The following is an 11,179-nucleotide window of genomic DNA, read 5'->3' on the forward strand; positions in this document are numbered from 1 at the left end:
TAGTCAACAGGGTCGCAAGAAGCGTGTGGAAAAACCAAGGCGCAAAATAACTGCCCATGAACTGAGAAAAGTCAAGCGTGCAGCTGCCAAGATGCCACTTGCCACCAGTTTGGCCATATTTCAGAGCTGCAACATCACTGGAGTGCCCAAAAGCACAAGGTGTGCAATACTCAGAGACATGGCCAAGGTAAGAAAGGCTGAAAGACGACCACCACTGAACAAGACACACAAGCTGAAACGTCAAGACTGGGCCAAGAAATATCTCAAGACTGATTTTTCTAAGGTTTTATGGACTGATGAAATGAGAGTGAGTCTTGATGGGCCAGATGGATGGGCCCGTGGCTGGATTGGTAAAGGGCAGAGAGCTCCAGTCCGACTCAGACGCCAGCAAGGTGGAGGTGGAGTACTGGTTTGGGCTGGTATCATCAAAGATGAGCTTGTGGGGCCTTTTCGGGTTGAGGATGGAGTCAAGCTCAACTCCCAGTCCTACTGCCAGTTTCTGGAAGACACCTTCTTCAAGCAGTGGTACAGGAAGAAGTCTGCATCCTTCAAGAAAAAGATGATTTTCATGCAGGACAATGCTCCATCACACGCGTCCAAGTACTCCACAGCGTGGCTGGCAAGAAAGGGTATAAAAGAAGAAAATCTAATGACATGGCCTCCTTGTTCACCTGATCTGAACCCCATTGAGAACCTGTGGTCCATCATCAAACGTGAGATTTACAAGGAGGGAAAACAGTACACCTCTCTGAACAGTGTCTGGGAGGCTGTGGTTGCTGCTGCACGCAATGTTGATGGTGAACAGATCAAAACACTGACAGAATCCATGGATGGCAGGCTTTTGAGTGTCCTTGCAAAGAAAGGTGGCTATATTGGTCACTGATATGTTTTTGTTTTGTTTTTGAATGTCAGAAATGTATATTTGTGAATGTTGAGATGTTATATTGGTTTCACTGGTAAAAATAAATAATTGAAATGGGTATATATTTGTTTTTTGTTAAGTTGCCTAATAATTATGCACAGTAATAGTCACCTGCACACACAGATATCCCCCTAAAATAGCTAAAACTAAAAACAAACTAAAAACTACTTCCAAAAATATTCAGCTTTGATATTAATGAGTTTTTTGGGTTCATTGAGAACATGGTTGTTGTTCAATAATAAAATTAATCCTCAAAAATACAACTTGCCTAATAATTCTGCACTCCCTGTAGAACCAACAGAACATCTTAGCACAAACCGGAAACTAGACTAGCTAGGAACCTAAGCTGCTCAGGTGCCTTCCTGTAGAAGGAGATGCCTTTAAATACCTCCTGCAGACCAGCTATAGGCAGGGATAAATAGAGGGCATGCACAGGCTGCCTCACAAAGGTAGGAGAGACACACCCGCACACATCCTAAATACACACAAAGAACTCTGAGCCAGAATGCAAGCTCTGCTCAGAGCCAGGAGGGAAACACTGGTGGCAGGAATGCAGACCACGACCAAGAACCCCGCTGCCCGCGCCTGTCAGCGCGGCGTGCAGCAGTGGCGAGGAGTGAAGAAGCCCGGGACAGAATCGCAGGTACGGGGAGCTGGGCTAACACACGTTGCTTATTTGAGGTGGTGCGATACTTTGACCACAGCAGCACAGGAACATTTCACAAACTGCACCCTTTCAGAAGTACTGCCACTCTTGGGCAAAAAGCCAGTAATCATCTTTTTTCCAATGTGATAAATTGCCCCTTTTACCCAAGACAGCAATATCGAAGGTAGGAAGTGGTCATTTTAATGTGACTCGACTGTGTGTAAATACAATATGCTGGCTTGCAGATGCAGGAGAACCTAGTGCTTTTTGTATTATAGAACCCTGCAATATTCAAATATGTACCTACTGTGGTTTTACATGGGGCTGCAGATAAACCTATTGCATTATCTTCCATGTTAAATAATATGTTTAGCACTGGTACCTCTGTAGTTCTTTGATCAGTCTTTGATTCAGAAGACTAAGTGTAAATTGTAGATTTTATTGATGTAAAAGTGAATTTTCAGATCACGTTTGAGCTCTGTATTTGAATTTTATAGTGGGAAAATTCCCAGCACACACACACCTAGGGGAAATTTATCATGAGGGTTATATCTGAAGTCAGTTTTGCTTTAGTCTGCGTTAGAGTACTTTTCAGTATGTTGTTTGTTAAATTTGCTGCAAAGTAAAGCCTTACTTTAGTCTAGAAATGCTACTTCAGTTTTCCTATTCCACTAAGCTACTGGAGTGAGTTTGTCACTTTTTTGAAACTTAAAGTCTCAGTTGAGAAATCTGGGAGAAATCTGAAACTAACGTGAACACCTTCTATGGTTGAACTTGATGGACATGTAACATCTAAACAACTGTAGCTCATTGGGATCCCTCCTATCCTAGAAGATATTGCCCATGTTCAATAAAAAGACACACTGCTCACTTAAAGTATAACTGTCGTATTTTTATTTTTTGGAGTATTGGATTGTGGGGATTAATATAACCTTGCTGGCCCTATTTAAATCTTTCCTGTGTATTCAATTACCCCTTAATTCCACAGTTTTGTTCCCTGTACTGCCTACTTTTACCTGTGCTTAAAATAAGGTTGCTAGGCATGGTCCGTCTATCTTTTGAAGGACGGAGGATGCAGTAGCACGCAGCGTGCAGGGTCACATTACTGACAGCCAGGGACTGTAAGTAAATGATTAAAGCCAGGTCCTCCCCAGCAGCTGATAACAGTGCCTGGGCTGTGTGCACTTCTCCCTGTCCCTGCGCTTGGCAGACGCTCCCTCACTCAGCAGAGCTGGAGAATGCAGAGTTGGAGCAGCGCACAACAGGGAAGGGAGATCTGCCGTCTGCTCAGTGTATAACTGAAAGCAACATGTGGTAAGAGGACCCCTTTGTGCTGCAGGAGATTAACCCTTTAGGGGGGAGGGCTCTGGTTACTGACAATTTTGGGGGGCTATTGTTACTGGCTATATGAGGGCAGGCGGGATTAGCCTCAGGGTGAGGGCAGTGGCGGCCATCTTAACTGAATAGTGAAATTGCAGTTTTATGCAGACTGGTTGCTAAGGGCTGAATCTTATTAAATATGGGGTAAGTCAGTCTAATAGTAACTGATCCTGGAATATCATGTTATTAGTAACTACATATATGAAAATTAAAATTGGGGTCTAAGTGTGATAGTTATCCTTTAAATAAAAGTAGGAGTTGCATGGGTGGGACCTCCTGCGGCAAGGCTAATTATACATTTTTGTCAGTTTTTCACATAAATTAAAATTCAAATATAAACCCACTGAGAGCCGGTGCATAGATGGCCAGAGATGGACTTGCTCCCCTTAGTAAATTAGGCAATCTCACTTCATTGTGGATAGATATGCCAATTTTGATAAATTCCCTCTTCTCCCCCCCCCCCCCCCCCCCCATTGTCTTAATTTACTTTACTTCTACACCACTCACTCCAATTTTGAAAAGTGTAGGGCTGTGCGTGTGTATAATGTCTGCATTGCAGAGCTGTGTGTGGGCACTGTACAGCTGTGTATGTATATCATGATCATAGAGAGTTAAAAAAAAAAATAATGAAGTGACCACATATGTGCCATTGCGATTTGCTACAATGGTCAGCAGATGGCACACTAAGGTTAACCACCAGGGAAGGTTAAATAAGTAGATTTGATCCAAGATGGCAGCAAACCCATAAGCCATTACCCAAAAGCAGTGATGGTCCGTTCGCAGTGTTTGCCAGCGAACACATGCGGGCTGCCATCTTTAGTAAGGTAGACTCACCCGTCCGGCGATGCACAGGTAAGCCCTTACCTGTGCCTGTGTCGGGAGCCGGTCTGAAATCAAACGCAGTCACAGGGAGCAGGCAGTTCCGAGATCAGCCGCCAGGGGCCTTCATCGGGCTGTTCTTGGAACTGCCTGCTCCCGGTGACTGCGTTTTGATTTCAAACCAGCTCCCGACACAGGCACAGGTAAGGGCTTACCTGTGCATCGCCGGACGGGTGAGTCTACCTGACTAAAAATGGCAGCCCACATGTGTTTGCTGGCGAACACTGCGAACTGACCATCACTGCCCAAGAGCTCTAAAACAGGAAAAAGGTATTTTCTGACTCCACATAGTGCTGAAACTGGATCAACTTATGTGTTGTATATATATACCAGTTACTCGCTTGACCCTTTAGCAATGTGTGAGCTTTATAATGTACTACTTTTTATGTAGAATGGAAGCAAGCATTGATAACTACAATAATTTTCTATTTGTTTTACAGCATTATCCTCCCGGTGCCTGCAGCTCATTGTACACTACATTCCTGTAATAAGGGCACATTTTGAGGCTCGAATGCAGCCTAAGCAGTACAGCATGCTTCGGCAGTTTGACCACATCACTAAGGTAATTGTTACCAGATACAGTCCACAGAAAAGTTGCTCGATAGCTATAGTCCCTTCTTCTAACAGCATGTAGATCCCTATTTTCTTGTCTGTAAATCTATGAACCTTCCTTGTCTCAAAAAACCTTATTATGGTAAATAGTTGACAGGGAGGAGGGGGATGCAACTGCAGTTTCTCTGTCTGTCTCTGAGAGTGTGTGCTGTGAGAGGGGAATACAAGTGGGGAGACATCTGATTGGCTCATAGTGGTCAGAGCTGTAGCAGGAAGCAGAAAAAAAGAACAAGGTAAACTCAGGTTAGCACCCAGTATCTGGCCACACGATATCCAGTAAATATCTGCTGCTGCTGCCTAAGGAGGGATTGTGATTTTTAGTAAACATATTACCAACCTGCAACATGTACAGATATGTATCTTTTTCTTTAACAGGACTATAATGATCACATAGCGGAAATTTCTGCCAAACTGGTTTCCATAATGGATTCTTTATTTGAGAAACTTCTGTCAAAGGTACCTGAAGATGATAAAAAGAACCATCTGTTTGGAAGCTTTTTCACCACACACCACCCATAACCGCTCAGGGAACCCATGGCCTTCTTCTCCGTCAGAGTGGGTCAGGAAATGCTGTTGGCACTAGTGTTATCTGCACTTCCACAAAACAGACAATGACCACACTGGATCTGCGCAATACTCTGCAGAACCAGAGTGGTCACCTTTGCAGGTTCTTTTTTTAAATCAAATTGTTTTTATTGTTTTTATGATATAATCATTTTCTGTAGACACTTATACATTTTACCATGGAACATACAAAAATAAAATACAAAATACAATAATAAATTGCATCTTCAGGCAAAATTCCAACTACAGCAGTGAGGAATAATCAATCATGGGTACCTGAAAATGTATACAATATACAGCATCAATACAAGATATATACCCAAACACTTTTTATGGCACAAAGCATATCCAATTAACGCTCCCCCCCCCCCCCCATGAAAAGGAGTAAGAAAACTTCTGTCATAATTTATAACACAATATGAGTATGAGACATCCAATCATTCCACAATTTCTCAAACTTCTGAGGACAACCTCTTTTAGCAAACACACTTTTTTCCATAATCAACATGTCATTTACCCTCCTTTCAAACTCTTCGATCGTTGGCGGACTCCCCTGGATCCACCTCTGCGCCACCAGTTTCCTGGCCACATATAAAAGTCTTCCCACCGACCTTTGCAGGTTCTTAGGTTGTCTCATAAACTATTTGCCTAGCTATGCCAGCATTTGCTGACTATGTTGATTGTTCACCATGGGAAACATGGTTTTCATAGTATGGAGGGAGGGGCATTGTTTTACTTGAAGGCTCGTATTATGGCTGAAAATCATTGTTATGATCGGGTTTAGTTAACTTTGCACCATTTGGCGTCTGCAACTTCTTTGTATCACTGTACATAGCAGGCTGCAGAATCACTTTCACAGTGAAATCCTGAGAGCTTGTTTGATGGTTCTCAACTTCGATCTTCTGAAATCTATCAGCTTAGTTGTCTGATGGGTTTCACTGTGAATGGCATCATGCAGCCTGCTATGTACTGTGATGCACCATTTTGCTTTTGAAGCATGTAACGTTTATAATTAAACCCTATTGCAAAAATGCTTTTCATCAAATACATGTATTTAAGTAAAAAATCCCTCAGGTGTCTGTAGTCATTAAAGCAGTTGTATAGTTTAACTTACTCCAGACTCTTCCAATACTGGAAACTTTCAGTTTCACATTCTAGACTTTCAGCCTAGTGCAGCAAGGAGCCTTTACAACTCTTGTCTCAGGGGCGTTTGATTATGGACATTCCCAAATGATACCAAAGCTAGAGAGCTCTGTTGCTCCTTTTTTGCCTAACGAGTTGGGATACAAGCCCTCCATTGTGACTTTTTAGCATAACACACCATAAGATACATAAAGATGAATTTGACATTTTCAGAAGAGGCAAAACAAGTCATCCCAAAGGCCCACTTTCAGAGTCTGGCTACTTGAAGGGATAGTCTCTCAAGGAATATGCAAAACATGAAATTTTTTTAGAGTAACTAAAATTACAGCTCCTGTGTCTAGATACTGCTGTTACATACTTGTTATGGTGCCCCCTGCTGTTCTTTTAATTATCTTCTCAAAATGTCTACCTCGTGTGTCCAGTGCTGGTAGGAAGGAGTTACTTCCCGTGCACTGTTTCTTATTGGCAGGAATCACTGACAACTTTTAAAGGGGGTTTCTAGCTCTTTAAAATTTATAGGCTATCCGTAGGATATGAATTTATTAGGTGGCGGTCCTTCTCTGCGCCCCTCATGCCAGTCAGCTGATTAATGTGACCGTAGTGCTCCAGCGAGTGTTGCGTCTCCCCATTCTTCACCAATGTGATCATTTGTATTCTAGTACGTGCTGCTTTGCGTATAATGTTTTGACATTTGTTTCTTTCTTGCAGTATGAGGTCAAAGCCCCCGTCCCTTCAATGTGCTTTAGAAATATCTGCAAACAAATGGCTAAAATGCATGAAGCTATTTATGATCTTCTCCCTGAGGAACAAACACAAGTAGGTTTTTTGAGCTTTCCCAATCCCATAAGTAGTAATAAAAAAAATATGGATGCTTTATTACTCCCGTATTATGGACCAAACACCTGAACCTCCTGCAGTTTATCAGAAAATGAGTTCATGCGCTGTAAATCTGGTTTTGATTAACGTAGTGAAGGTCTGGGTGTTGGATGCATCATATGGGCACAAAAAAGCATCTGAATACTTCTTTTTTTATAGGGACAGTGTAAAATGTAAACTTATTTGATACCTGTGTGTTTGGTGCAACTTATTTGGCGATATGTGATCTGGACGCTAGTAAATGTCATGATGTCAATAAATGGCCAAATTAAGTGCAAAGAGAGGAAGAGATGACTGGTCACCTTCACACTCCATTTCTGGGGGAAAAAGACTCTTGTATGTTAGTCAGAGAGCATGATATGGGAAAAGGGGGATTATTGCTATAAGAATTAACACGACGCGTTACAAACTGGTACAGAAGGAGAGAGGGCCCTGCCCGCCAGGGCTTACAACAGTTCAGTTAAAGCACTTAGAAATAGGGTCGAGAGTGAGAGCTGCAAGTATATGCAGCTTTCAATGAGACCCCCTTCTAAGGGCTGTAACTCGCGAATTCTCATGACTAGTGTCGCGATCCTGGTCTTGTTTCAAAACTTTAATTATCAGCTTTAACACAAGACCTGGCTTGAATCTCTAGTCGTTAAACAGTCTCAGATCCAACTTTCAGTAGCAAGGACGTATGAGATGCATCCTTGGCTACTGAATGGCACTATGTAATGGTGTATGAGATCGTCCTGAGCAGGAAAAGGGTTGATTGACTTTGGTTGGTTGAACAATCTGCATGAAAACCAGAAGGCAAACGTTTATTCCAAGATGAGTAGAGCGCAATAATAATTTTAAAAAAATCCACAAAGTTGTCCAAAACCCTTAAAGGGAAAAGATCTGCTTGGTTATTATGGGCAGCAGCTCTAGTTTCCCTTCACAGTTCATTGCGGATTCGTTCATTTACCCCATATATTTATTATGCTACCATGTTTAGTTTAAGTTTTATCTGAGCAGTTTCTAATTAAGGATCTAATGTAATAATTAAAAGTTTTCGAAAATGCTCTTGCTTGTTCTAATCTGCTCATTTAGTCTCTTCAGCAGGATATTGATGATGTTATTTTGTTGCTTTTATGCAGAGTCTTTTCCTCCGAATAAATACAAGCTGCAGACGTCACCTAAAAAGTCAGCTGTGTCTCCTAAATGTCATAAATGACGGAGGCCCACAGCATGGGTGAGTATTCTCTCTGTAATGCACACGAGCACTAATATATATATATATATTACAGTACAAAGTTATGAGACATCTGACATTTTTATCATAACACTCTCACTTATTAAGGAGGGAGTTCTATTAATATTATATTAATATAACTTCTGTTCTGGTGGGTGTACAGCCTGACATTGAATTGCTTTCTCTCTGCAGAATGGTGGCGGCAGATATTGCTTTTTACACTGGAAATGTCCAAGCTCTAAAGGGTCTTAAAGATTTGGACCTAAATATGGGTGAAATTTGGGAGCAGAAAAGGTGATGCCAAACCAAAGGAGAGAAAAAAGACTCTGATCTCCTGAGTAACTTATATGTGTACGACTGGAAGTTAAATGTTAAATTCCTAAGTGCAAGTCAGGGGCCCAGGGGTGTTGGTTTCCGGTAACTGGATCCAGCCTGGCTGTCAGGGATTACCCCAAACAACTGATGAACTCTTCACAAGAAAACTTATTTTTTTTCTTTTTCATTGGAAGTGGCCTCCAGGTTTTTTTTCGTTTTGTTTTTGGGACCAAATCCAAACAAGCGCATGGCTGTAACTCAGCTTCCCTGCATTAATAAGAAACAGGATCCCCTTTCTGCAGAAGACTTTCCGATTCTTTTCTTGTCATGTATAATAATGGTACAGATTCCCTGTCACAAATTCAGAACACTATGAATCGAAAGAGCAGTCACTGTAATTTATGGTTTCTCTATTTAATACCACGTTGGCCGTGTATATAGAAAAGCTGAGCATTTTAGCAGTGAAGAAATCAGATGGAATAAGCTTTAATGGTGTTTGGCTGCGGGAGTAGGTGAAAGTCCTTTCTTCACCTTGGTTCATTATTTGTCCTCGAACTGGATACTGCGTTTCCTATTTCAGAGACCCTATTACATGCCTGCTAAGCACAATGGAGTAATTGATCCCAGATGCACAGGGCAGGCTTCTCTGTGCAAGACTCTTGATCAAGCTCAAGAAAGAGGGATGGCGTGGAGCTGAGGAGCCACGGGTTGCCAGATCTCCCCGATATCTTGCACTGCTCCAGTAAAATAACTCCGTAGCAATGGTGCTTTGATTAGCCGGTAACCTTTGGATAGCTTGGGGGACAATGCTATAAATTGCTGGTATTTTCAATCAGTATTTTTGTACAATATTTTTTTTTTTTTAAATTAAGGTATTTTTGCTCTTCCCTTACTTGGTGAGGGGCGAAAGTATTTATTTGCAGTATCTGCTATTGATGTGGATATTTTCTGATTGCATTTTTAAGTAAATTTCAATCAATTAAGAATTATGCTCGTTTTTTGTTCTTGTTTTTGTTCTTGTTAAGATAGGCAGAACAGGAGTGTGTATTCAGAGTTATGTTCACCAGTAAATATTACACATGCGAGCCCTGAGAGTCTTATATAAAACTTCAACATGCCTATCTGCCAGGTAAAAGTATTGTTGGACTTTATGTTGTTTTAAACAGTACACGTAGTCCTATGTTCAGAATATGATTTTAGCATTGATGCTAGGGCTTATTTACAGTGGATATAAAAAAAAAAAGTCTACACACCCCTGTTAAAATGTCAGGTTTCTGTGGAAAAAAATATGAGACAAAGATAAATCCTTTCAGAACTTTTTCCACCTTTAATGTGACCTATAAACTGTACAACTCCACTGAAAAACAAACTGAAATCTTTTAGGTAGAGGGAAGAAAAAAATATAAAAATAAAATTAATATGGTTGCATAAGTGTGCACACCCTTAAACTAATACTTTGTTGAAGCACCTTTTGATTTTATTACAGCACTCAGACTCATACCCAAAAAGACTATCAGCATGGCACATTTTGACTTGGCAAGATTTGCCCACTCTTCTTTGCAAAAACACTCCAAATCTGTCAGATTGCGAGGGCATCTCCTGTGCACAGCCCTCTTCAGATCATCCCACAGATTTTCAATAGGATTCAGGTCTGGGCTCTGGCTGGGCCATTCCAAAACTTTCATCTTCTTCTGGTGAAGCCATTTCTTTGTTGATTTGGATGTATGCTTTGGGTCGTTGTCATGCTGAAAGATGAAGTTCCTCTTCATGTTCAGCTTTCTAGCAGAAGCCTGAAGGTTTTGTGCCAATATTGACTGGTATTTGGAACTGTTCATAATTCCCTCTAGCTCAACTAAGGCCCCAGTTCCAGCTGAAGAAAAACCGTCCCGAAGCATGATGCTGCCACCACCATGCTTCACTGTGGGTATGGTGTTCTTTTGGTGATGTGCAGTGTTGTTTTTGCGGCAAACATATCTTTTGAAATTATGGCCAAAAAGTTAAACCTTGGTTTCATCAGACCATAACACCTTTTCCCACATGCTTTTGAGAGACTTCGGATGTGTTTTTGCAAAATGTAGCCTGGCTTGGATGTTTTTTTTCGTAAGAAAAGGCTTTAGTCTTGCCACTCTACCCCATAGCCCAGACATATGAAGAATACGGGAGATTGTTGTCACATGTACCACACAGCCAGTACTTGCCAGATATTCCTGCAGCTCCTTTAATGTTGCTGTAGGCCTCTTGGTAGCCTCCCAGACCAGTTTTCTTTTCATCAATTTTGGAGGGACGTCCAGTTCTTGGTAATGTCACTGTGGTGCCATATTTTCTCCACTTGATGATGACTGTCTTCACTGTGTTCCATGGTATATCTAATGCCTTGGAAATTCTTTTGTACCCTTCTCCTGACTGATACCATTTAACAATGAGATCCCTCTGATGCTTTGGAAGCTCTCTGTGGACCATGGCTTTTGCTGTGGGATGTGACTAAGAAAATTTCAGGAAAGACCAACTAGAGCAGCTGAACTTTATTTGGGGTTAATCAGAGACACTTTAAAGAGGACCTTTCACTAGAATAGAAAATCTAAACTAACTATACAGACATGGAGAGCGGCGCCCAGGGATCTCCCTGCAC

The 11,179-nt window shown here is 41.5% G+C and overlaps 1 protein-coding gene across 2 annotated transcripts in view; it reads left to right on the plus strand.

Annotated features, from left to right (window-relative positions):
- The window catches only part of VPS54 (VPS54 subunit of GARP complex), a 103,450-nt gene extending 93,962 nt beyond the window's left edge, over nucleotides 1–9,488 (plus strand). For both annotated transcript variants that reach the window (XM_040430122.1, XM_040430123.1), the window contains exons 19-23: nucleotides 4,268–4,389; nucleotides 4,815–4,895; nucleotides 6,855–6,962; nucleotides 8,141–8,235; nucleotides 8,428–9,488. In XM_040430122.1, coding sequence (XP_040286056.1) covers nucleotides 4,268–4,389; nucleotides 4,815–4,895; nucleotides 6,855–6,962; nucleotides 8,141–8,235; nucleotides 8,428–8,533 — 512 coding nt within the window. In that variant the 3' untranslated portion in view covers nucleotides 8,534–9,488. The remainder of the gene's footprint in view (nucleotides 1–4,267; nucleotides 4,390–4,814; nucleotides 4,896–6,854; nucleotides 6,963–8,140; nucleotides 8,236–8,427) is intronic.
- The last annotated feature ends 1,691 nt before the right edge of the window (nucleotides 9,489–11,179 follow it).

This window comes from Bufo bufo, chromosome 4, assembly GCF_905171765.1.
Source record: "Bufo bufo chromosome 4, aBufBuf1.1, whole genome shotgun sequence".
Taxonomy (NCBI): Eukaryota; Metazoa; Chordata; class Amphibia; order Anura; family Bufonidae; genus Bufo; species Bufo bufo.